At 37.1% G+C, this 27483-nt stretch overlaps 1 protein-coding gene across 2 annotated transcripts in view; it reads left to right on the top strand.

Moving 5' to 3' along the window:
* Positions 1–7457: 7457 nt before the first annotated feature.
* The window catches only part of KCNH7 (potassium voltage-gated channel subfamily H member 7), a 436066-nt gene continuing 416040 nt past the window's right edge, over positions 7458–27483 (top strand). The window contains exons 1-2 of one of the 2 annotated variants that reach the window (XM_040971656.1): positions 7458–7775; positions 9395–9625. In XM_040971656.1, the coding sequence (XP_040827590.1) occupies positions 7700–7775; positions 9395–9625 (307 nt within the window). In that variant the 5' untranslated portion in view covers positions 7458–7699. The remainder of the gene's footprint in view (positions 7776–9394; positions 9626–27483) is intronic. The other variant, XM_040971657.1, reaches the window with a different exon arrangement.

The raw sequence follows: 27483 nt of genomic DNA, 5'->3' as shown, positions 1-27483 counted from the left end.
TTTGCTTATATACTAAATATAGAGGTCTATTGTAAGATAAAATCTATCTATACTTAGAGACACTTTAGCCATCAACTTTTTAAAGTAACTAAAGTGCATTACCTCCAGAAAAGAAGTAAAATTATGTAAAATAACTATAAAAATATGTATTCACAAGTTGAACAGACCAAACAAATCACACATAATGAATACTGCAAATTAATTAACAAGTAATTCTAAGAATGAATAAGTCAGCTCCAATAATATGAAAAGTAGTCTAAACACAATTGTAGCCTTCAAAAGGCCTCTGTTTAATTATTTGTTCATTTTTCACACCTGTGCTAATTATTCATTAAAGTAGAAAATCTCTTCTAAAACAGCCTTACTAGTATATTCTACCAAATCTCCACCTAGAATATCTAAATAATTTTACTGTATCTTAAAATCTCAAATACGAAATTACATAGAGACAGAGAGAGATTTTCCATTCACTGGGTCACTCCCCAGTTGTATGTAACTTCCTGAGCTAAGCTGATCTAAAACCAGGAGCTTCTTTCAGGTCTCCCACATGGGTGTAGGGGTCCCAAGAACTGTATCATCCTCTGCTGCTTTCTTAGTCCATAAGCGAAGATCTGGATCAGAAGTGAAGCATTTGGGACTAGAAGTGGTGCCTATATGGGATCCCAATCCTGTAAATAAAAGATTACACTATTGAACCACGACACCAATCCCTATCATTTTTGTTTTAGCAAAATGTTTCTCAGTGTATTAGTATATTTTCTTAAATCATCAGTTTTCTTAAATGATCCGTTTATTTTCTTTATTATAGATTAATGTGTTATTATAGGTTAATGTATTTATGTATTTATAGGTTAATGTATTAATAATATGCATACATACAGATTTCTTAAAAGATTTATATATTTTTATTAGAAAGTCTGATATACAGAGAGGAGGAGAGACAGAAAAGATCTTCCATCTGCTGATTCACTTCCCCAGTGGCCTCAATCACGGGAGCTGAGCTGATCTGAAGCCAGGAATCAGGAGCTTCTTCTGGGTCTCCCATGTGGGTGCAGGATCCCAAGGCTTGGACTGTCCATGATTGCTTTCTCAGGCCACAAGCAGGGAGCTAGATGGGAAGCAGGACCACCAGGATTAGAGCCAGGAATCTGATCACATATAAGGTGAGGGCTTTAGCCACTAAGTTACCACGCTGGGCCCATAAGCACAGATTTTTTTTTTTTTTATGTAAGAAGAGCTGATACATCTTAGGATAAATTCTGCCAACAGCTTATTCTACACAAAGACCATACTCATATGTAAATTTCATGTATCAGGACTGGCATTTTGGGGCAGTGGTATCCCACATGAACACCAGCTTGAGTCATTGCACTTGCTTCCTATCTTGCTCCCTACTAGTGCTCCCAAGAAAGCAATAGGAGAGAGAGCCAAATACATAAGCTTCTATCACACAGGTAGAAGAACCAAATGGAATTCTTGATTCCTGGCTGTGGTTTGTTCCAACCCTGGCTATTTGTGGTTTGTTCCAACCCTGGTTGTTCTGGTCATTTTCAATAGGAATAAAGGATAAAGGATCTTTCTTCTCCACCCCCCACCCAGTCCCTCTCTGTATCTTTATGTGTTCCCCATCTCTGCAACTCGGCCTTACAAATAAATACATACATCCTTACTAAAAATACACAATCAATAATATTAAACACTAATCATCTGGAGAAAAATTAACATTATGAACATGGCCGTTAAGAGTTTTTTAAGATGAACAAAATCCATTTGCATAGAACTAATGGATAGAGTACGTTGTCAGAATATTGAAAGAGTTTTCAGGTTATTTTTTTTTTCTAACTGGAGACGCTTGTGTTAAATTGTTAGAGGAAATGAGGGATCTTCTATCCTCTCATTCACTCCCCAAATGATTACAATAGCCAGGAAATAGGCCAAACTGAAGCCAAGATCCAGAAACTGCATCCAGGTTTCCCACCTGGGCCGTATTTCACTGCTTCCTTGGTGCATTAGCAGGGTACTAGATCTTAAGTGGAGCAACCAGAACTGGAACCAAGTCCTTTAGGAAAATTCTGGCATTTTGCAGGCAGAAGCTCATCCCACTGTGCATCATATCACCAGTTCTGCTTTTCCAATAAAAAATTCTAAAAATATTTTCAATTAGCTAATTCTAAAATACTGTATTACAGCCATGACTTAATAAACACAATATGCCAGATGTTTTACTTATTTTCTTGTGGATTGTTTTTCAGATTTTTGGGGGGCAGTGGGGATGCTCAGATATACAGAGATAAGGAGAGACTGAAGGAAAAAAAATATTCCATCCACTGGTTGACTCCTTAAGTGGTCCCAAACAGCTAGAGCAGACCCAGGAGCTTATTCTGGGTCTCCCACATGGACCATCTCAAGACCTTGGACCATCCTACACCGCTTTTTCCCAGGCCACAAGCAGGAAGCTGGATGGGAACTGGGGCAGCTGGGATAAAATCCAGAGCCTATATGGGATCCTGATGCATGCAAAGTGAAGGCTTTAGTCACTAGACTACTGTGCTGGGTCCAATATGCCAAATTTTGTACTAAGCATTGCATTCTATTTCCTTTAACATTAAATTTGAGATAGTTGAAGATTATTGTACTGATTAGTAGTAAAGCTGCATTTAAAACTGTTTCCATTATATTCTGCTATAAAGAGCAATATCAGCTTAGCTTCAGTTTTCTCTTACCTTTTCCATTACCTATTGTTTTACAAAAATGTTGTTATTTTACAAATAACCTAAACAATTCTGAATCTCATATGATGCGAGATCTATATTAATGATACAAGTTGAAATCTGCCTAACTGATAATTATGATTTTTCTTAAGTTAAAAGTCTTCTTAAGTTAAAAGTGACCCAGTTAATGGACTAATACCTAGAGTCACTATTGAAAACTGCATTAAAATAGCCATTAAAATGCTGCTTTGTGGTCATCAGATGATTTAAACAATTTTGTTAAGTTAAGGGGAATTCATATTGTTTGCATCTGTTTATATTCCATGTCATTTTAAATTATAAATTAAATTATATCATTGATTTAATGTAAAAGATTTTTCACTCCCTGTAAATATGAGTGACAAATGTTTTGTGATGGTTACTATTTTCTTAAAAATTCAAGCAACAAAATCTGTATAATGAAAATAAAAATAACAATTAAAAATTCAAACACTAATGCAAGGGTGCTTTAAATTTCATGAAAATTAATCTTTTGAATAGACTTATGCATGAATTTCAAGCTTTTTCTACTAAATAAATGTATCTTTTAAATCAATTTTGCCATGATGATTTTGTATACAAAATATTATGTGTATGAAATATGTTTTAGATCTACATATTCAGAATAAACTAAGTTAATGTTAGTAAATAGCTAGGTAATTAAAATATATCTCAGTCTAGTCTGTATCCTCATGCTCAAATAGATTGTATGAATGTTAATTTTTGCACTCTTTAGGAAGACAGTAATTCAACTTGTTTGTTTTATGTTTGGATGCCCAAGGAAGTTTAGAATTACTACAGACATATGAAGCTTGATTTCAACTCAAACTCTGAAGCTAGGTTTTTCAAAGGGCAATACTGATGAGATGAACCATTGTGCAGTCAGTAAGTAGCCATGATTGCCATCCTTTGGTTTTATTCTATTAATGGCTAAATACAGAGTAATGTACTAGTCCTCAGTATATCAATGTGCAATGTATGAACATGATTGCTGGGGTAATTTAGAACTACAATGCCTTTAATCTTCTGCTCAGATTAGTCAATTACAATACATAGATTATAGAATGTTCAATGATCCTATATTGTGTTATTAATCAAACTAATTTGAGAGTTAAGTTGGGGGAAATATGAATCTTAAAGAACATTGCTATATGCAGTACAGATAAATCACATAGGTGGAAACGTAACCACTATGTGTTTTGTTAGTTACTCAAAGACCACTCTGAAAGCTGTATATAAAAACAGAACATTTGAGAGAGCAGGAAATTACTCTCGCTCTTGAGGAAGGAACATGAAATTCACAGATTTCCAGATGAAAAAGCCTCTGGAGAGTATGATTATACTTATAAATAGAGACATTATACATAGTTACTTCCTGTATGCCAATAAATATCATGACATGACAGATAAATACCATGTTTCAAATTGCATTGGAAAATGGGCATTACTGTAGAACTATTCCTTCAGAGTTTGCAAGTTTTCTCAAATATTAACTATTTGGCATGCTATACTTGCTGTTGTACTGTTATTCCACTAAACCCAACCACACTGAAATTAGTACATGAAAACTTAGCTATGAGCCACACAAGATGCAATTTGTTCAGTTTTTCATGGAATCTATGAACTGATTTCTGTTCATTCAGTGAGCTTGACTGCCACTTCTAAAAAGATTTATTCAGGTTTATTTGAAAAGCAGATTTATAGAGACAAGGAGAGACAGAGAGAAGGTTTGTTCACCCCCTAAATAGCTACAATGACCAGAACTGAGCTAATCTGAAGCTGAGCCAGGAGCCTCCACCAATTGTCGCATATGGATTCAGGGCCCACTGACTTGGGTCATCCCCCACGGCCCTCCCAAACCACAAGCAGAGAGCTGAATTGGAAGTGGAGCAGCTGGGACATGAATTTACACCCATATGCAATGCCAGTGTCACAGGCAGAGGATTAGTTTGTCAAGCCATGGCCTTGGTCCCTGCTATTTTTTTTTAAGATTTATTTTTATTATTTTTTCATTTGAAAGGCGGATATACAGAGAGGAGAGACAGAGAGGAAGATCTTCCGTCCAATGACTCACTCCCCAAGTGAGCGCAACGGGTCGATACTATGCCGATCCGAAGCCAGGAGCCTCTTCCGGGTCTCCCACGTGGGTGCAGGTTCCCAAAGCTTTGGGCCGTCCTCGACTGCTTTCCCAGGCCACAGGCAGGGAGCTGGAAGGGAAGCGGGGCTGCCGGGATTAGAACTGGCGCCCATATGGGATCCTGGGCGTGCAAGGCGAGGACCTTTAACCACTTGTGCCACCGCGCCGGGCCCAGGTCCCTGCTATTTTTAAAACTATTTTCCACGTTCTATTTCCATATATTTCTGTTGCATGATCATATCAATAAGCCTTTAAAAAATAAAGATAGTACGTGAAAGCTTAACTACAATTCACACAATATGTGGTTTCTTTGGGAGGATGGTGAGGTTGGATTTAGATTAATAAGCGAAATAGAAACAAAAGGGCTTGTGTAAATATTCGGCGATCCTGTAGCTGTCTAATGAAGAAGACTGCTATATGTGAATATGTGGGGGCACTTGCTTGAGTTTGCTGTTCTATTATCTGTGCCTGCTGGTTGTAAGCGGAGAGAAATTGCTGAAAGTAATCAGAGTCAGCACCAAGGATAGTTCCTCATACTTTCAGCTACTGGGAGAGGGCGCCTCTGAAAAGCTTGGCTGTAGTCAGGGAACAAACGGGGAAAGGGTTGTGAATTGGAGAAGAGTGGTGTGTGTGTGTGTGTGTGTGTGTGTGTGTGTGTGTGTGTGTGTGTGTGTGTGTGTTCCAAGAGAGATAACTGCAGATTCAGGAGAGATAACTATACGAATCTGGGGGTTGTTACAGATTGCTTATTTTTAAAATAAGCTGATCAGCTGAAAAAAATAATATCCCTAGGCAATGTCTTCCGTTTGACTCATTCTTATTACATTGATATGAACAAGTAGGAATTGCTTAAATTTTTGTTTTGATTTGGAATTTTTATTTTGGTGTGGGATTTCTGGCATGTAAAATGAAAATCATCACACTTATTTCCTTGCTTATTGTGATCCACATGTTTCACCTACCTAAATAAGTTAACCCTGCTTCATGACCCTTCTCAATTCTATATTCATTATTGAATTTCAGATTTAGGCTGTGAATGAGAAAAAATGAACCCAACAGATTGACTCAACATCCAGGCAAAGTGGGTTAGTGAGCTGAAAGAACCCCTTGTAAGTTTCATGCGACTGCAAGGTAATAGTCTCCGGATCTTTATCAGCAGCTGGAAAACGACGTTTGACCATGTACTACTTCTGTCAGGTGAAGTGGTGGCAAATTTCATCTGCAGAGGGAGATGTGAGAGAGGCTATTAGGTTAGAAACGGAGATAACATAAATGGAGGGAAACGAGGCAAGGCGAACTGCGTCCTCAAGACACTTTGCTGACAGGGCTTGTCACCTTGAGTTTCCTAAGACTCCAGAGGACAGCAGGGACAGAAGTGCTCATCTGTGTTTCTCGAGATTCCCGCGTTAATCATCTCTGAGAAGCAACAACCCAGAGGACTCTTCTGCCTTACCTCCGCCCCCACTTCCCGAACCTTCTCTTGTCCCACCAGAGAGAAGCCTTTAGACACGGTGGAGGGGAGAGTAGAGTGATGATGTGAGGAGCGTGCTCGCACCAAGTGGCACCAGAGGTCACAGGCAAGCTAGCAACTCTTAGCCCCACCCACCTTTTGTTCCTTCCCCTTGGCGCCCAGCTTCGCCCATTTCAAACTCTTTCCTGCCTTTCTCAGTCACTCAGCCAGTCTTTGGCTTCTTTGGTCTTTCTCGCAACCTTTGGCAATTGGAGAACCAGTCGCTCCCACCATCTCAACTCCGTAGGGGTTCAAGCCTTGAAACTGGGCATGCTCAGCGGCGCTGGCCGCCTTCGGTGCCTGGGGGCGCGGCTGGGCGCTGGGCAGGGCCGGCTCCACCAAGCCCGCCACTGGCCCTGGTGTCCACCCCGACCGAGCCCGGGGCTCTGAGCTGCACTCCCGGCCAGCCCTGCACCTCGGACGGGCTCCTCTTCAGCCTTTACCCCTTTGCTAAGGGTCTGGCGCCCCCCCACCCCTCACCCCAACTGTCCTTTCTTGCAGCTAAGGGCTCTTGAGCCACTGCGGCGTGAGGAGCTCGGGGCTACAGCTCCGTTTGTGGCTAGTAGCCCTGGAGATTACCTTCCCAGAGTGGCTGTTTGTCACTGAGTTTGGGAGATTTCTTGGCTGGCTTTCGCTAATGCACGCTTGAGTAATCTGAGCTTTGGCGGCGCCCAAGCTCTCAGTATAAAGGGTGTGTGTGTGTGTGTGTGTGTGTGTGTGTGTGTGTGTGTAGGGGGAGAGGGCGGAGATAAAAACGTCAACCTCCCCCCCATCGCCTCTTTTTTTTTTTCTTTCTCCCCTCCTGCAAATGCTGCACAAGTCTTCCATAACCCCCCACAGCACCCCCCACCCCCACCCCTCTCACACCCTCAGCCGAACCCAGGACGCTGGGAAGCAGCCGGGTTAAGCCCATTTGCACTGGGAAATTAGCGCTGTTTGGGAGAAGAGAAACAGATCGATTGCCCTTGTGACTCCCCGCCCCCTTCCCACCCCACCCCCACCCTCCCTCCCTGCTGCCTCCCCCGCCACCTCCCCTCACCCCGCCTCCTGCCCGCTCCCCACCCCCAAACCCTCTCACCCGCGGCAGTCCGGTGAGGCCCCTCGGAAGGCGAGGGGATGGAGCGGACTGGGCTGGGGAGAGCGGGTGTTTAGCAGGGGTGCTATGGGAAGAGCCTTCTGGTTTCAAACGAGGATGCTCCGCCAACCAGAGCGGCTCGCTCGCTGGCCTGGGCTCTAGCAGAGGAGAGATCCCGGGAGAACTCCAGAGCTTCGCGGAAGCGCTCCTCGGAGCCCCGGCTCATCATGCCTGTTCGCAGGGGGCATGTGGCACCGCAAAACACGTTTTTGGGGACCATCATACGGAAATTTGAAGGGCAAAGTAAGTCTGTTTGTTCTCTTCTCTCTCCCTCGCTTTCGGCTTTGACAGTGCACTTGGCGTCCGCCACTCGCGCGAGCTGGAGACCTACAACTCCAGGCTCTATCAAGTTGAGTCTGTGAAACCCAGCCAGGAGCTTCGGATGGCAGCTGGAGGGTTCTCCCTCTGATTTTAATTTTTATTTACATTTTAGATTGTGGTCTCCATTATAGATGGGAATTTGATCCTTCTCTTCCAACGCCCCATTATCTGCCTTGCTACTTAATGTCCTACTAGAAAAATTCTACTATCTTAAAGGGAAAGTGTTGGTATAACCTGGGCTTTTTATTATCGGACTGTTTTACTGTAGACTTTTTGAAAAGTCAGGAGCAGAGCAGACTCTTGAAACAGGAGACTGTGCATGGTAGTGGCGATGTAAATGTCTATGCAAACTGTTTTACCGTGGTTACATTGCTGGGTCCTGCTCTGTCAAGGATGCTTGCAGGGTACTAGTTTACAGAGGCTCAACTTGGTGTTGAATCAATACAAATGGTATCCAAGCGGGAAAATTGGGGGAAAATTCGTATTTCGTCTATGCTGGCTCCTAATGTAAACAGCTGGTTATTTCAAAGACTATTTCTGTTCCTTCATTACAACCTTAGATTTTCCCACTAGAAATTTACACATTGAAATCCATTAAACAAATCCCACCAAGAACAAATGCAAAGCAATTCAACGTTGTCACAAGGACTAACTATAGGGAATATATTATTGTTATATAAATATATTAATTTAAAACCCCACACTTGACAGTATACCGTCTAGTTTTCCCTGAGTATGCTAACACACATCTTTGTTGGATATTTTACAGTTGTTTCAGCTTTACGTTTTGTGGAATGAGGAAAGATCTGGTACCATGTAAAAAAATAAAGTTGCCTATACTGTTTCACACTGTGTCTGGAAACAGTCAATATAGACTTTGTTAAAAAGTAATTAACCCAGCATACTACACAGAAATTCAGGGGTCTCCTAAAGTAAAAGTGAAAAAGTGTTACATGATGCTGATGGTGGAGATAATTTTATCTTTTGGAAAAAAACATTGGATGAAATGATGACCCTTTGAATCACTGAACTGCTAAAAATTGCTTTCTCGGCCAATGCTGATTGTGTTTAGTATGTTGTATAGTTTACTTTGAGTGATACAGATAAGTCAAAATCCAGAATAATAATTCTTGGCAAGTATTTAAGTCTTAAGTGAGGTTTAAGTGAGAAATCTAATGTTTTATTGCTTCATCTTTGAAAATATTTACCTTGCATTAAATGGCATTCTGTAAATGTCAATGGGCCACCTGCCTGCCTGAGTGTCTATTGGGACCCCTGAGAGTTGTAGGACTAGACAAGTAGATTTGGGGGAAATTCTTTGCTTACAATTTGTTCCTTAATAATTTGTGTTAAAATTACTCAGGCCTGTTAATTTTCTTTTTAAAATGTGTAGGTTTTCTCTTTTCTTGAAAAAACCTTGCACATTAGCAACTTGGGGGAAGCACCTGCATTTTAGGTCTTCTGTTATGCAACAAATTTATTTACTGTTAATGAGAACCTTGTGGAACTTTTTAAATGCCTTATTCTTTTCTCATTACTAGATAAAAAATTCATCATTGCAAATGCCAGAGTGCAAAACTGTGCCATCATCTACTGCAATGATGGGTTCTGCGAGATGACTGGTTTCTCCAGGCCAGATGTCATGCAGAAGCCGTGCACCTGCGACTTTCTCCATGGGCCCGAGACCAAGAGGCATGATATTGCCCAAATTGCCCAGGCACTGTTGGGGTCAGAAGAGAGGAAAGTGGAGGTCACTTACTATCACAAAAATGGTAAAGTTCATCTATTTAGGATTACTTGTGTTTTATTCCATTGAGAAAATTTGTGCTTGTTGAAATTTTCTATGCAATGAAGTTCCAGTTTGTTATAAATGTGCTTTTTACTTATGGTATCACAAGATCCAAGGATCATGATAATTCAGTAATATACTGATAGAAATTTTATTTCAGGAAGATTACTCTGAATTCTTTAAAAGTGCAGTAACTCAATATCACCAAAGATTAACTGTCACAAATTTTTCTCACACAATCCCCTCTATGAGTACTAATGCAAAGATCATTAGTATGCATTTGTTACTATTGATATGTGTTTATCAGAGAAATGGCATTTCATCTGTTTGAACGTAAGAGTACTTCACAAATTAAAGTCTTATAGAAAACTGTATGGCTGGTTCTAAAATGATGAGAGAATTTCTTGCTCTTCTTATTCTGTTTTATAGGCAATACTTCTTGTTTCTTTTGGTCCTTTTGATACACAATTACGGATGATGTAGGGAAATATTTAAAATTAGTTCATTAAAGTTATGTATATTGAAGTCATCAAGGATGTTCATGTATTCAAGAACTATCCCAAAATAGGAAATGTATAAGTGAAATTGTGACACTATGAGGCTATTATTATTCATTTTTACAGCTGCAGCAAAACTTACATCTCAAACTTAAGGTCATATCTCAACTTCAAGGGCACACTTTCGTTTTTAGGCTTTCTAGAGAAGCACAAATGTTAGTCCTACAATAATTCTACAAGAAATGCATAATTAGTTGACACCCATGCACTAAACAAATTGTCTACTAACTCATTTTTATGAATCTTCAAATGTAGGCATTTTAAAAATATATGGTCTGAAAAGTGCATAATTAATTGTATTTAGCAACTTAGAGTTTAAAGGTGATATTATTTTAAAATATGTTTATTGTACTTATTTTTTTAATATCACGCCATCATGTGTTTCTTTTTAATCCATTGACACAAATTAGTGAGACAGATGGGTAACTCTTCAGATTTTTAGAAAACTCTTAAGTTTCTTGTAAATGTGAGAAGTGGTATAGCTTGTATCATAAAATGACTCACCATTTGGTAAACTACAGAGTAAAAAATAGCAGAGAAAAGGTGACTCTCTTATTTTCTTATAAGTAAATGTTTCATGACACAAAATGTGCAATTCTTAATTACTAGGTTTTTCTTGACTTGAGTTGATATGTGCAGCAAAGAATTAAAAGCAATACAAACTTAAATACATTTTTATTAATCTGGAAGGAAAACAATTATTATACAACATAGGATATCTGTTAAGTTCTCCCAATTTTCACTAATTTTTAGTCATTACAGATAGTATGCCACAAATGGCATATTTTTTCTGTCTTTTATATATGTATTGGATTTGGGGGCAAACCAAATGCAGCTTATAACTTTTGTATACAGATCATCTGGACTTTTGAATGTTTGATACTTTTTCCTATCTAAATATTTATCATAATGTTGATATAATCTACATTATGGTTCTTAAAAGCATGTAGGTTCATTATGTTTCTTAGGGTACTTCAAAATTATTTATCAACTTTCAGAATTAAGTACAAAAGTAATCCTACCTGCCTAAATATATTTTATATATTTTTCAAGTGTTTTCAAATAGAAGCCTATTATAATGCAAGTAGAATGATTTGCTAAATGTGGTCAACAAATGTAGCATGAGTGTATGAAATCATTTCAAAATTTCTTAAAATAGCAATTTCATATGGAAGCATAAAAACCTGTTATTGCAATTTTCTGGAGCAAAGAAATTAGTTCATTGTGGCTAATGTAAACCTATCTGAGTGATCTGCTTAGCTTTATCAATTAAATTCTTATTTTCAGACCAGGAATCTTTACTTGGAAGTTTGAATTTGTGTAGAAACACCAACACTGAATATTGTTTCTGTTGACTTCATGTTTAGTTGCAACTACATCTTCAAGGACTTAGTAACTTTGGAGTTAATGACCAACTACCTATTTAGTCTTCATTGACTTGAGAAACATGACACAATCCGACACTTTTCTAATGAAAATAATGAATTTGGATGATCTTTTTAAATTGTGAAGGTTGGGCCATATTGAATGGTTTTGTCTATAACTGTGCTTTTGTTGATACTTCAGACATGGGAACTGAAAAATTAGTCAGTTTATGAAGTTCAAATGCTTTTGTAATCTTGCCTGTTAGAATCCTGGCAATCACTGTATAAAAGCAAGAAGGGAAAAATATCAGCAACACTTTCATTGGTTTGGTCTCAAAGTCATCATAATTACTTATTCCTGAAGTCACTGAATTTTGAGCTTCTTGATTGCTTAATCTGCTTAATCATAGAAAGAAAATGCTCCCCTTATTTATGTTATATTTAATTTTCACAAGAATAGGAAGAATGACATCATAAATGAAATGAGCAATTTCTCAAAAAGTTGAAGCATTGTCTTTCCACGGTTCTGTTTGCTCATATTAAAATAGCAAAAGTATAAGACATTATTTTCAAAGCATGTTTTTAAAAGTGTCTTTATAAACAGCCGAGACCTGTGAACTGTGCACTGAATTCACACTGATGCTGTACATGGCAAGCTTCATCACTGTGAAGCAACATTGCCTACCATGCACTTTTGTATAATTATGCTAAGTACAATTGAACTTGCTGTTTATCAGAATATCAATTTTTTAAAACCCAGTTATTCTCAGTAGGATTATTTGACATCCCTTCCTTTGAGACTTCTATTTTACAGTTTAAGTCATTATTGCACAAATCATTTTTGGCAGCTGTGAAATATCGCTTTAGGTGATAAAGCTGTAAATCTTTTGACATAAAATTCTAATTATACAAAATCATGATTATACCAGGGCTTATATAAGAAAGGGCATGTGTTTTAGTAGCAAAGAAAAAAAAATAAACATTTGTTTTGAAAGCATCTTAATGCCAATAATGGTTAAGAAATAGCAAATACTTCTCTAACTAACTTATAGTTTGTAGCTAATGGGAATAGAAAGAAAACAGAAAAAAAAGATTTAGTTATCTCTTAACTCAATTCTCATTTAGCTTGTGGTGTTGTGTGGTGTAGAGCTGTCTTAAACTCCTTCATCTATATCTACCTATTTTAATTTAAGTGATCAAGAAACTTTAAATATTTGGAAAATCAAAGTTTTTTTCTTCTGGGAGAACTAAAGGTCGTTATAAAGTAGAAAAGCAGGGCTTAAAATGCAATTAAGTCTATAAGGTCGGAATATTTATGTATATTTGTCATTATACTTTTAGGCACAAAAATGACAATGTTAGCAAGTCAGGAAGGCATAGTGTTACTTTTCTTAAACTGATGCTGTTCTTAAAGAACCGATCACTGAGATGTGGATGAACACACTCCTGTTCTGTAAAAGGAGTCAGTAACAAGTTGCCTAAGTAATTATTCGATCAAACAAGCAAACAAAAAAATGGTGTGGTGATAATTTAGTATTTCTGAGATTTACAAGGTAAGACTTTCTAGAAAGTGTTGTGCTTTTGTGAGTGGAGGTGAAGATGCGTACTGCGTGCCAACTTTGGCTAAGATAATGCATTTGGCACTAGAAGAAAACAGCAAGGGAGAGATGCAAGGGAGAGTCACTCGATTTGTGCTTTGAGCAAATCTGTTGTATGGGTGGCTGGTGTTCACTTCTAGCTTCTAAACCCCAGATATTTTGCTGAATAATTTTTAACAGAAAAATTAATATTTTAAACTAGGAGATAAAGAAACTTTTATGTATGTGGAGAGCCATAAAATTTAAAGTCATTCATCTCTCTTCCCTGTTCTCTGAATCTAAAAGAAATGTGCATGTCCTCTTACTATTTTCTTGTCATGACAGTGACTTACTAATGAAGTAGCACAGTTTAGTTACAATTTTGGCATCACAAATAAATATTATCAAAGCTTTATATAACTTCCAAGGCATGTAAAATATTCAGCTCTCCTAACTCTTGGATTGTGTAGTAGAGATACAGATGGTAGATTAAAAAAAAGAATAGAAATATATTTTATGTGTGTGAAAAGCAATAAGAAAGATTTCCATGGAGAACCTTGCAAGAATTTGTTTCAGTGTTCTTGTTAACTTTCTGCAATACATTTCCATGTTTCTTCACAATAGGACACTGTAGCAACTGTAACGCTAACATGCATTTTCTTTCATATATCTAAGCTTTATCACATTTTGTGGACTCTGGTATTATGTGGAATTCAAATTTCAGCAGTTGTGGTTGGTGATAAACACTTCCAAGAAACATTCCTCCCCGAAAATAATCCAAAAGTTTATTTCATTCTGTCTCAAGTTCAATCACAATGTCCTATAAACTGTGGATGAGCTCTGCTCACCAGCTCTTTCTTAACACTCACCAACACCCTAGCTCTCAGATTCTCTGGGGCTGAAAAAACAAGCCATGTTGCCTGCCAGCTTGAGAGAAAACTGCTCAGTTATTTTTATACTCAACTGGTTTGAGAATAGGGTCAGTTTAGGGCTGACAGCAAGGAAAGGTTTAGTGGAAAGAATTGGCGTGTACTGGTTTCCAAAGGTTTTTGTCTGGTTGAATATTTTTGTTGTTGTTATTGTTGTTGTTTGCTATAAATAGTTACTGAATCAATTGCTGGCAGCTAACCTGCCAGGAGAGTCCTGGGATAGTTCAGCCACAGGGCAGGAGCAGTTGGCACATGTTTTGAGGCAGCATCATTTAACTGTTCATGTGAACTGGAAACCTTAGGAGCACATACACCATTGCGCTCTTCTTTTGGTCGCCAAATCCTTTAAGTCCTTACATGTGAAATATTGGCGAATGCTACTCCCACTCATCCATTCATTGCCAGCTGCTCTGATTAAGCCCTGCTGTATTCTTCTTTTGAAGTAATGAAGTCTCCAATATCCCTCCTTCTTTAATCCATTCTTCACAATGCAATCAGAGGGCTATTTCTGAAACGTGAATCACTTAACAGTGACTTTTTAGAGCCAAGAATCACTGTAATGAAATTCATATATTAAATAATAACTACGACAAACTCATAAAATATGAACTCTCATTATTCTCAATTTATGAGAGCAACAGCAACTCTCGGAGACTCCTATGCGATGGATACTGAGGTCGTAACACGTATGAGTGTGACACTTACTGTGACTCGACGCCCTATATAAGACCTAGCTTAACTTGTTCAGGCTCTCAGGATTAAATGCCAAACCCTGACTATAAAATGCTTAGTAACTTTCAGAATCAAATTCGCTTGGGTTTTTAAGTAGGGTAGGTCAAGAGAAACCAGCTTGAATTTTCAACTCTGACAATAGCTACGGGAACTGAACCAAATTTACTTTCTTGGTGCGTTAATTTCCCTTAATGATATCTATTTATAGAAGAAAACCGCCTCATTTGCCTGATTCAATATGTTGCATACAATAAAAGACATAACATTGTTTCTGGCTTGGTTTTGTACTCATAATGTGCTCAGTACATATCAATTACTTCAAATACTGTCAATTTCATTGCCCTTAGAAATTGTATGTTCCCATCATACTTGAATACTAAAAAATGGACACACTCTTATGCACCCAAGTCTTTGCTCACTCTCCAGGGTGTCCTTTGTCTATAGTAAGTAAATTATAATCTTTGAATGGATTGCCTTTCTCCTAGTTTCTCACTCTCAGGAAGCCATCATCTTCCCAAAGATAGGGGAAAAAAAAAAACTTCTGTGAATTTTTTCTGATGCCCTCACTGTTATCTGCTTTGTGGTCCTGTAACACTTGGTTCTCAATTCTCCAAAAGTGTCTTTACTGAGTGTCTTTTACTGAGTTGTTGTTATGTTTCTTTTTTTTTTCTGAATTATTGCAGAAAAAATATCAAATCTATAATTTATGTATTCCAAATGTGTGGGAAGAGTAGATTTTTCAAGTAGATGTTCAGCCAGTAATCATTTAAGGAATGGAAAAAGCATTAGATGGTACAACAGGTTTGTCAAAGCAAGAAATAAATTTGGGAAAGGGGATTTATATGGAACATATATTTTAATTTCTCTTGTTTTATTAAAAACACTTCCAAAGTACTCTTAAGAACAATTATAACTTTTTTATTAAGAACTATATTTTGTTAATAATTTAAGAAGTTAGCTTATCATTATTACCTGTAACTACCCAAGGTTCCAGAAAATATTTAACAAAGAATGTGAGACAGAAGTTATTAAGCAGAAATTATTATCCAGTTAATTGTGTGTCACTCGCCACTGCTCGCCAATGTCTTCAGCAATTCCTCGTAGCCAAACCTAGTTCTCTCCTGTTCTTTCCTATCTTGATTTCATTACTACATTTTTACACCTATTCTGATTGTTAGATAAGTCATATAATATTGACATTTTATATCTAGTATCATACCTTATTCCTCAAAATCTTGAAAATTCTTAGCAAGTGTTGATTTTGGGGTTAAGGAATGCTAGCAATGTAAAATCTAATATAAAGTTAATTAATAAATTATTGTCAATAGAATCAAAGAAAAGTTTTCTCTCTATTGTGCTGCCTGCATGTAACAATACTGAAGAAGCCTTAGCATTGAGTAAAACTCCCCATAGTAAGGAAATGTTTTAGGTAACTGAACAATTAAGAGCATCAGATTCAGCTTGTCACAGGCAGATTATGAGAAAACAGAGCACTGACTTTGTGGTTGTGATTCAATATGTCACAGCGTCCTCCTATGCTTATATTTTAATTTTGACTTAATATTTACTTAAGCAACTTATTCGTTGGCAGTAACACTTGTGACTGAGGTAGACCCCTGTGTCATTTCTCTCCTTCAAATAGATCTGCTTGCATACAAAAGTATCATTTTTGTCATTCTCATACTGTATTTTAACCCCAAAAATTGATACAGATGCTGTTGATGGTGCTCCATGCCCAGAAAATAGAAGGTGAAGTGAGAGAGGAAGTAATTAATCTCCACACTTACTTGTCTTAGTTTCTAACATGATCACACATAAGCCTATTCTGGACAAAGTGTGCAAAGTTTGCTAGGCCACTCTCACCTGTATTTTTTTTTTTCCAAAATGATCAATAAGAAGACATTGATAGAAGAGGTAGACTCACTGCCATGGGTTATGTCGTTCCTTTTTCTTAATTTTTTTCTGTTATTTCCTTCCCATTATTAAGAAAGATTTATTGATTTTGTTTTGTGTGTTTCAATTGGACATTCATTCATGCATGTTGCTGAAATAACTAGCTTTTACAACCATCTGCAAAGCTTCAATGAACTTAGAATTTCTGTTGCATCTCAGCTCACTAACCTCATTGCTCAGATCACCATTTTAATTTTGTACTTAGTGAAATCTGTATTATTGACGAACCATGACCATAAAGACAAAGCTTAAAGCATACAATCAGTGATAGCTTTATAACCAATTACTCAAAGTACACATAAAAAAAATCTAGGGCAAATAAAAGGTATTGCTATATAAAAATAAGCTACTTATGTATTAAAACACAAATATTGTTAGAGTTATAGAGTATTGTATATTGTCTGAATCTTTAAAAAAAAACACAGATTCCCACTTTATCTGTTAGCTAAATCAGTGTGAATCTCTTCTGACTTTGCTAAGAAATCTTATTTGCATTATTAGCAAAATGCATTTGATTTTTAGCTGCACTTTATTCAGCTGTTTACTTTGGTGATGGCTAAACTTTCCACTTTTTCATCCCCATGGTCACCGTCCATGGTCCATACCCCTCTATCCTGTATATATCCACTCCCAAGGGACTAAGGTTAATTGAGTTCCAATTATGTGACTTACTCCTCATATAAATCGCCTTATCTTATTTTCATGAGAACTTTCAGAGTAGATTTTGCCTCATTTTCTGGAATAAATTTGTGATTCAGGGAAGTTAAGTAAAAATATTGATCAGACAGAGAGAGAGATGAGACTTAAAATCTGGGTTTGTCTTTGCAGCCAAAGAAGTTGCCTGCAGATGGTTCACTTTTGAAACTTCTCCCTACTCATCCAATAGACCCTACCTGTAGTTCCTAACCTTACATTCTACTGGTTCTCCAAAGTGTAGATTTAATTAAATTAGGTCTCATCAGAAGATGGATGAAGTAAAGCCTCACTGATAACTTTTCATTTTAAATAGAACTTTATCGATAAAAATCTATAACTGGCAAAATGCTAGATTATAATAAATTGAGAATAAATACTAAATATGTGTATTTTTGTCATAATAATTAAACCTATTCTCTTTCACATGTAAAACTGTCTCCATTTTTGCTATAAATTATATTATCAACTTAGATTTGGCTGGCATTTCTGGTTAAGGCCCTCTTGGCCGCTATCGTTCTAATCCTTCTCGAGGAAGAAAGGAACGAAGAAAACCCACATGATAGTGTAGTTCATCATCAGAAAGTCCTTTCTCTTCTCTCCATCCACAGACAAAATTCTAATCTACTGTCATGATTGTATGATTGACAAAATCAACACATAATATTTAAAAATAAAAATTCGCTCATATGAAAAATCACTATTTTTAAAGATTTATTTTATTTTTATTTTTATTACAAAGTCAGATATACAGAGTGGAGGAGAGATAGAGAGGAAGATCTTCCATCAGATGATTCACTCCCCAAGTGAGCGCAATGGCTAGTGCTGTGCCAATCCGAAGCCAGGAGCCAGGAACTTCCTCCAGGTCTCCCACGTGGGTGCAGGTTCCCAAAGCTTTGGGCCATCCTCAACTGCTTTCCCAGGCCACAAGCAGGGAACTGGATGGGAAGTGGAGCTGCCAGGATTAGAACCGGCACCATATGGGATGCTGGCGCCTTCAAGGCGAGGATTTTAGCCACTAAGCCACGCCGCCGGGCCCTGAAGAATCATTCATTTATTTTAAATGCCTCTAGTTTTTTGCTTAGGCAGAATATCAGTCTCAGTTCCTTCTTCATAGCCTCTGCTTTGTATCCCAGCCCAAATCCCAGAGGCTGTCGTCTTCAACACGCCTCCCGTTTCTTCACTAGTCTCCTTCCGTGGATAACATTCATGTCTTCTCCTGTACCCTTCATCAACAAGTCTCCAATTTTAAGTAAACTTCTGTACAGCTTCAATTCCATCATTAACATGAAAACAAACAAAAGTAAACTTCTACAAATCGACAGAAAGCCTTTTTACACATTTCCCAGCATACTTTTGCTTGTTTATTGGAACACTTAAGAAATTGTGTATAGTAATTTGTTTCTATGGCTGTCTTTTCAACTCAATATTGAGTATTCTGAAGGAACTTAGTAGGGCACTTACTAAAAATTGGAGGATAAGGAAGAAGGAGAGTAAAAGATTTAAATGGACACAGCACGATGGTTCAGTGGCTAAATCCTCACTTTGCAAACGCTAAGATCCCATATGGGCACTATTTTTTTTGTCCCTGCTGTTCCACTTCCCATCCAGCTCCCTGCTTGTGGCCTGGGAAAGCTGTAGAGGATGGAGCCTTGGGGCCCTGCATATGCGTGGGAGACCTAGAAAACACTCCTGGCTCCTGGCTTTAGAATAGCTCAGCTGTTCCCACTGGAGGAATAAACCAGCAGATGGAAAATCTTTCTCCATGTCTCTCCTTCTCTTTGTAAATCTGATCTGCCTTTCCGATAAATGAGTATGAGTCTTTTTAAAAATAGATTTAAAGGACACAATAACATGTGTATTCACAATTAAGATGTACATTGACAGTGTGGAAAATGCTATTCACTTATTTACTAGTTCAACATCTCATAACATATTTTTCTCTTTAAATGTAAAAACAACCCTGAAAATTAAATATTTATTAACCAAGAAACAACAATTAACTACTATGGTTCATATAATATTAATGCATTTACTGTAAATAATAACTATTGTTTCCAAAAGACTTAGTAAGTAGTCCCCTTCTTGGTTAGCCTGAAAGAGAAAAGTTCAATGGTGAATGGTGCCCATATGACTCTCTATTGCCTACCCATCAGCTGACTCTGATGTCTGCAAATTAATAAAAGGAATAGTGCATTTATGCATTTTTATAAAACATATGTAAGTTTTCAAGCCATACCAGTTCTCCTTGGCTATAGCTAAATACTTAAACAGTGGTTCTTTACACATTGAAATCACTTCACATTTGCAATGGTCTCCAAATGAAGTTAATTTTCTTTTTCCAAACCCTTAGTCATGAATTAGAGTGTAGGCCTGGATGTCATTACAGAACACCTCATCAGTCGCATGTTGATATAATATTTGCCCACCTCAACAAGGCTGTTTCTCTCTGTGTCTCTAGCAAAGTGATTTAACTCTATTCTGGAAAAAGTCCAGAAAAAAAGTTTTGATAATTACTGTAATCTTGATACCTAGAGACAGTACCATTAACATGATGTCATGTATTTCACTTTTAATTTTCCTGTACCTATTTTCCTGTACTTATGTTTGGAGGCATGATGGATGTGGACTTTTTTTTTAACAATGCCATGGCAACATGATATTTACTCATCAAGTTATGTTTTGTCATCCTCACTGTGAAATCTACCCTGAATATGTACATTTCAGCGATTACTTGTCATTTTTACATAGAATGCCTATAACATATTTTGGTATCTGGAAAGCACTACATTCCAGAACAATATGTTGGCGACAATAACTTATCATTGAATACTTTGCTATATCCAGTGTTCTATAATAGCAAACACGCATTTAGAATCGTGTTCATCTGCCCATCTGTTCTTTATTTCTTAATGTGTTTTCTATAGGCATAAATGCTAGATGAGACAATGTGTGTCTTAAAACTTTTGGTACACCTTGTCAAATTTACTCCAAAGGAAGGGCACTTAATTATTCATTTCATCTGTGTAATAAAAGTGGATATTCGTTTTTAGTTTTTTTTCATGCAGAAGAAATAGTACCTTAGTGTCTGACCACAAAAGTGATGTACAATTTTTAGTGAAAAATGTAAGGCGATATTGTTGATTTTGTTTCATGGCATTTCATTTAAGGGAATTATGGTAACTGTGTAATAGAGACTATCATATCCAGATGTGAAGACACAAAGTAGTATTCATCTCTGCTTCCAAATCAAAGATGGACTCCCAATGAGACTGTTGGATGAATCTTGACAACAGGATGCTGGACTATCTGCCATTGTCTGTACCTGCAATGTCAGCACATACATAAATAGCAAAATGGTGGACTTAAACTACTTATGAAGGACTATACTATTATTATAATATGGGGGAAATCAGTCGGGGATAGGAGATTTGGGAAGGGATTAAGGAAAATCCCAGGGTTGATGGAAATGTACCATAAAATTCAAAATAAAATAGAAGGGAAAAAATATATAAGGAGAAAATATTTGAGGACATTTATTTTCTTATTTGAAAAACCAAGTACTGAACTCACCAAAACCAGCGAATGAGAATACGTTGAATAGCTGATTGTCCTAACTCCAATCCTTGCCCCTCACCAGGTTCTTTCAGAATTTAAGAATTCAGAATTCTTTCATCAATTTTTCCAGAAGCTTCTTTTCACAGCCACATTTTCGTTTCATCAATTTGCTGTAATTTTTTAGGTTTCAAGTTCAGAAATGCTTATGAATTATTTATTTTTAAAATAAATTTTTCTTTGAAATTTAAGCATCCCTTGAAATTTTTCTTTCTAAATGGAGTAAGCTGGATTTTAAGTTATGTTCACATCTATGTAAACTTTATGATGAAAATCAGATACTAAAAAGCACTTTATTCTGTAAATGTAGCTTTAATTTCTACAGCTTATATTGAAGAATTATTTTTGTGGAGTGATGTCCATGAAAGATAATAAACTTACATGAAATAAACATGACATATATTTTCATATCACAGGTGTTGTCAAATGTTTGAAATTACACCATGATTTTTCAGTAAATACATAAGCAGCAGGTGAGCCATTAACTATTCGAGCATCCCAACATGACACTGTTCAACCAACGGCAAGCAATGATCATGCACTTCCAAGGCTACCTCACTTAGCCATTGCATGCAGAGAGCTCAGGTAATCTGATCTTTCAAGCCAGGACTCAATTCTCCTGGGTTTCATCAGGTGTCCTTTAAAATGAATGTCACTTTAACCAAGTCGCAGTAACATTTATGGATTCCGAGATTGCTGTTCTCACAATCTGCTCCCTGAATGGACTATACCAAAATGCCACTAATGATGCACAAATTCAATTGCCCTATTAGCCAGTATCTATTCCATTTTCATTCTGAAATAGCGAGACTTATTTCTTTGCAGTTCATGCTTCTAGAGTGAACAGAAGGCAGACTAATGAAATTTCATACCCATGAACATTCATTATTTTAAATCTATTCACTACAGTGAGTATAGAGTATGAGGTATGAAGCATTTTGTTTTAATTACTGGATCTTTTAAGGATGCTAATAACTTTACTGATGAGTTTCTCTCAAGAGAATTATTTTTATAAAGTAAATGTTATTACTTTTGTTGTTAATATTTTTTGAAATTGTGAGGAATTCTAATTGCATTCTCTTATTTTTTTTACTAAGAGTTTAATACTATTTTTTAAATTTTATTTCAAGATTAGAAAACAAACTTAGCTGTCTAAAAGGACTACTGCTTTGCTACAAAAATGAAAATTAAGCACAACTATAAAGCAGTAGGCAAACAATTTTCCTAGGTATTTCTTCTATAACATGAAAACTAACTAGCAATACATATTTAAAATATTAAGAGTGAAGATGAGGCCAGAATATACAACTAGTTTGCTATATGCTGAGGGAACATCAAGAAAATACAAACAGGAAATACCAGACCTTTCATTTTTATTCTGCTGGAAGTTTTGAGTGCTTTTAATAAAATCCCAAGAAACACGGATCTTAGATTTGAAGCTTCCTTTTTAAAATAATGTCATTATAATATTACTACAGAGAATTTTTGTTTCCAAATCCACTGCTCCAAGAATTAGAATAATCTCCCCATCTCCAGATGCAATATTAATGACAAAACAAGTGATACTTAGATCTTAACATTTTATTCTTTGTTGATTTTAATTTGGTTTTATGTTAACATTCATACACATTGATTTTTTTTAACATGTTCAAAGATTAGCTTGTTAAATTATCTATGGTAAACTTCAAGCAAATCTAAAATTGGAAATTAATTAGATAATAGAGCCTGACTTGAACTCTTTAAATATAATTAATATATATTAGTTATGGAACATATACAGTATTCTTCCTTTTTTTTTAACTGATTTTCACAACATCAGAGGGTGTCGATATTTGATTGTTTCCCTTTTACAGCCTGAAAAGATGAAGTTTAATAACTTTAAACCAGTGACTTAGATGGAAAACAACTGCCATATGAAAGTATAAAGTCTTCTTTCGCAGCCTGTACTCCCAGCACCTCAGCTGGCACCCTGTTCATGTGGGTACTCTGACTTACATGGTAATGCCCACTTGTGGACTCAGATCCTCTTGGAGGAAAAATGTCAAGCATCTCTTGAACTTAGGTTTGGAATCTGGAGAATTCTATTCTTTTCCAAAGTGCAACTAAATGAGTTCTTCATACTGTATAGCAGAATGGGATGTATTTCGGAAACAACATACAGTATAATCTCTGTGTTTCCCATGCATATGCAGGTTAAAGAACCACTGCCTTCTGACAATCTGATTTTATGTGGCCTGGAAGTTTTTATGAATAATTTAAATTCACTTCTGCTTTCTATAATATCTTACATCTGCTCAACAAATATTGTCTTCCAGTGAAGCATGAATTAAAACATATTTGCTAAAAAAAATTTCCAACCTTCTTAACCAAGCCAGCACTTGAGAGATCACTTACTTTCTTGATAAAGTAGAAGTAATTTCCTGCCTGTGAAGAGGAGCTGATAAAGCCAGAGCAAAGCAGCGTGGTTCTGATCACAGTAGCAGGAGTCAAGGGGCCTATTCCAAATCCTAGACATTCACAATGAATGACATTCTGCAAGTTGCCTCAATGCCTTGTTCCCATTTGGTCCATCAGAATAATGGGTATTGTGATTAGTACACACACTATAGTATAGAGTTTGACAACAACTGAATGTGTTTATATTTATAAAAGCACAACACAGCAATGTGAATGCTAATAAATGAAATACTATGAAAGTGTACATGTGAAAAGGATTGAGTTGAACATATGTAAGAAGTTGGCATACTTACTGGCTATGGTCCTCGAAAGGAAATGTGCAGCATGTATGGCTGAGTCAAAAAATCTGAATCCAATCTTCACATCAGTAACTAAAAGGAGGAATCAATAGGAGCAAATGAGACCTCTAACACAAATTTTGGAGGCCTAGTACTGAAGATTACAATGCCAATCAAATTCTGGTTAATTTAATTTCAATTCATCTTAGCTGTGGTTAGACTGAAAATATCACCACTCTGGTTGACTCAGATTTTTACATTATTTGTGTACAGGTCTTTTTTTCAGTTATACTGCAGCAAATTTTAGTAATTGTATCCCAGAAACCAGTGTCTTTGAAAGCAGAAGTCCTCAGTATACACAGTAAAGTAAACCTTCTCTATTCCTCTTCCCTCACATGATTTTGTGAAAATCAAGACAAGTCATACTGAAAGCAAAGATGCAAAACGAATTGAAACCTATTTACTAGAATAAAAATTAATACATATGTAAGTTGTCAAATATAGAATATTAATATTAAACTGATCACATACTTTCTGATCCACAGAAGAATTCATGTTAAAGTTAAGTGAGAAATTATTACATCAGAAACCATGGAAAATATTTCCAGTAAACTGAATGTATAAACATTTTACGCACAAATTATGTTTGACATTGTACATCATATTTTTCCAGATGAATGCTATTTTTAAATTTTTTTTTTTTTTACTGGAAAGGCGGATATACAGAGAGGAGAGACAGAGAAGAAGATCTTCTGTCCAATGACTCACTCCCCAAGTGAGCGCAACAGCCGATGCTATGCCGATCTGAAGCCAGGAGCCTCTTCTGGGTCTCCCACGTGGGTGTAGGGTCCCAAAGCTTTGGGCTGTCCTCGACGTCTTTCCCGGGCCACAGGCAGGGAGCTGGAAGGGAAGTGGGGCTGCCGGGATAGAACTGGCGCCCCTATGGGATCCCGGGGCGTGCAAGGCGAGGACCTTAACCACTTGTGCCACCGCGCTGGGCCCCAGATGAATGCTATTTATAGTATAAATATTTTATGAGGAATTTTCACACTTCCCAAAGCTGATGGATTTAAAACTGTAAAACAATTACTGCATACAAAAGACAATATCTTGGAAAGAAGAGAAATCAGTCAGAATTTAAATAATAAATTGCACCTGCTGAACTCTTCGAAATAAGGCTACAAATGAATCCATCTATGAATACCATGTTGATAAGATTCTTGCTAAAGAAAATTAGCCTTAAGCATTTTTTTGAACCATAATGGGTCAGTAAAGTTGGAAGACTCAGTTCACTGTGGAATACCAACATACTTTCATAGGACATTTTTTACTTTTGAAAGAATCATTATCTTGAAATGCTTTAGGCTGTGGATATCCAGAGCTTAATTCCTCTCTGGTGTTTCCATCAGGTTCCAGTCATCTATGTTAGTCAATGAGTAAACCATGATAAAATTAATCTCCAATTGTTTTGAACAATTTTTGTCAGATGAGTATGTGTTAGAGAGAAGGAAGAACCCAAGACAAATTGGGGCAAATAACATTAAATGAGAAAATTATTAACATCACACACACACACAAAAACTTGATTCAGATTTTGCAGCACAAAATAAGTTTGCTAGCTCTCATGAGCTTAAGTAGAAATCAGTCTCTCCAATTTTCAAGAGGATAGTTCAGCTATCAAAATGGCAAAATAAAAGAGTAAGAAATTGTTTTACAGTGGATTTAAATGAAAGTGGGATAGCTAGTATTCTCACGTTGATTTGCTTTGGCAGAGTGTGTAAAATGTAAAAGGAAAAAAACATTTTTTTCTTTTCGTGAAAACTGTTAGATTCACCGCTGGCCAAAATGTTAGATTCGCTGCTCGCCAGGGAAGGAATAACTCAGCCAAATTTATGAAAATAATTTAGATGGCCTTGTCACGGGCTTCCCATCCCCGTGCTGCAGACAGACATGGAGGAGAGAGCTGCAGATGAAGAGCGTGGAAGAGACGGGGAAGGGGCCCTTTTAAAATCTCCTTGACACAGAAGCCGAGACACAGGGTCAACTCGGCCCTTATCGGTGGAGGGGATATGGGTCTGTGCCCCTCATTGGTGCAATGGTGGTCTCACTGCCTGAAGGGCCCACCAAAATCCCACAATCGATTCCGGGTTTGGTTAGAGGCAAACTCCGCCATTCTCCGGTCACCGTGGTAGCCATCAAAAACAAGCTTTGTTAACAAATTTGGTCTTCTCAGTTACAATCTAAAAGGAAAAGCAATAGCCTATGACTCATAGTAATTATAGATCTCTTCCTTCTCTTGTAGATTTAACTAATATTTCATTTTATCTTATCTACATGGCTCAGATCATGGCATATGAATAAATATTGCCAAAAGAATGTGGGTAATATAAAGGTAAAACAGCAGCCTCCCCAATTATTGGCCTGGTTATTTTTTTGTTGTTGTTGTTGTTCCTGTTGGTTTGAGCTGTTCTTTCCACTTCGTATTTGCTAAACAAAAGTTTAGGGTAAAAAAAACAAAACAAAATAACATTATCTAAGTAAGCATATTTCAGAACATATTTGATGGGTAGAGATGGAAGTTGCACCACTAGAGTAGTCAGATTATTGGCTAAAATATTTCCCTTGTTTATGAGCTAAGAAAAATTGATAACAAAAAATAAGCAGGCTTTCAGTCAGCAGTCCTTTCTTTTTTCACTCTATTCTATTAGTGATATTAACTTCCACCACTTATGCTACTATTATGTTTTCACAATAAGTTGGAAAACAGTGTTTTTAAATACCATTTTAACAGTATCAGTAGAGTAACATTTCAAAATATACAATATTTCTACAGTAAAACAGTTATAAATTGGAATTAAGGAACATATAATGAAAGAAGGAATAATCCAAATTTATACATTGAAACTTCCAATAGTATAAATGTGTTTTATCTCCTCAAACTGTTCTTTAATCCTAACCAAAATTGCAGTAATCTTAGATTTGCAAAAAGAATAAATATCTGTATGAAGATACAAAGAATACAGAGAAACCAATAATTGTGGAGAATAAAAGGTGAAGGAACTAAAACCTTAATTTTAAAAAATGCTTTACAGCTAAAACTGCCACTGGCATGTCATATGGATATTGGTTCAATTCCTGGCTGTTCCTGAATTAACTTTCTGTTAATGGCTGGGAAAGTTTGCTCCCATTTGGGACAAGTGGATGAAGCTCCCAGCTCCTTCGTGACCATTTGGGGAGTGAATAGTTGATGAAGGCTCTCTTTTGTGTATCTGGATAATCGCCCCAGGCCTGAAGGGCTTCCCTATGGCCTGAGGCATAGCCTTCAGGCCTACACATGGAGTGTAACTTCCAACACAGCTACTGCCAGGAGGTCAAGGGGAGTATAGCTGAACACACCCTCTGACATCACCGGAAGATCTAGGGAGATAGACGTGTCATGCAGCCAATTACAGCGTCTTTGGGGTGGGGTCTGACGGAAGGCTCCCTCCTGCCCGCCCCTTCTTTACCCTTTAAAGCCTGTAACCTGTGCGAGGTAAAGCAGACGTTCCTCACCAGCTTGTGGTTCTTGAGGCTGAAGGCCACCGCTTGTCTCACCCTTGGTGACCTCAGGAACTGCTGGCAGGGCCGAACTCCGAGAACTGGCGCCTGAACAGGCACCCCAGAACTTCAAGCCGCAAAACCTCAGG

Source organism: Ochotona curzoniae, unplaced genomic scaffold (genome assembly GCF_017591425.1).
Source record: "Ochotona curzoniae isolate NIBS_2020 unplaced genomic scaffold, NIBS_Ocur_1.0 contig_2210, whole genome shotgun sequence".
Lineage (NCBI taxonomy): Eukaryota > Metazoa > Chordata > Mammalia > Lagomorpha > Ochotonidae > Ochotona > Ochotona curzoniae.
This window is presented reverse-complemented; position numbering and strand designations above follow the sequence as displayed.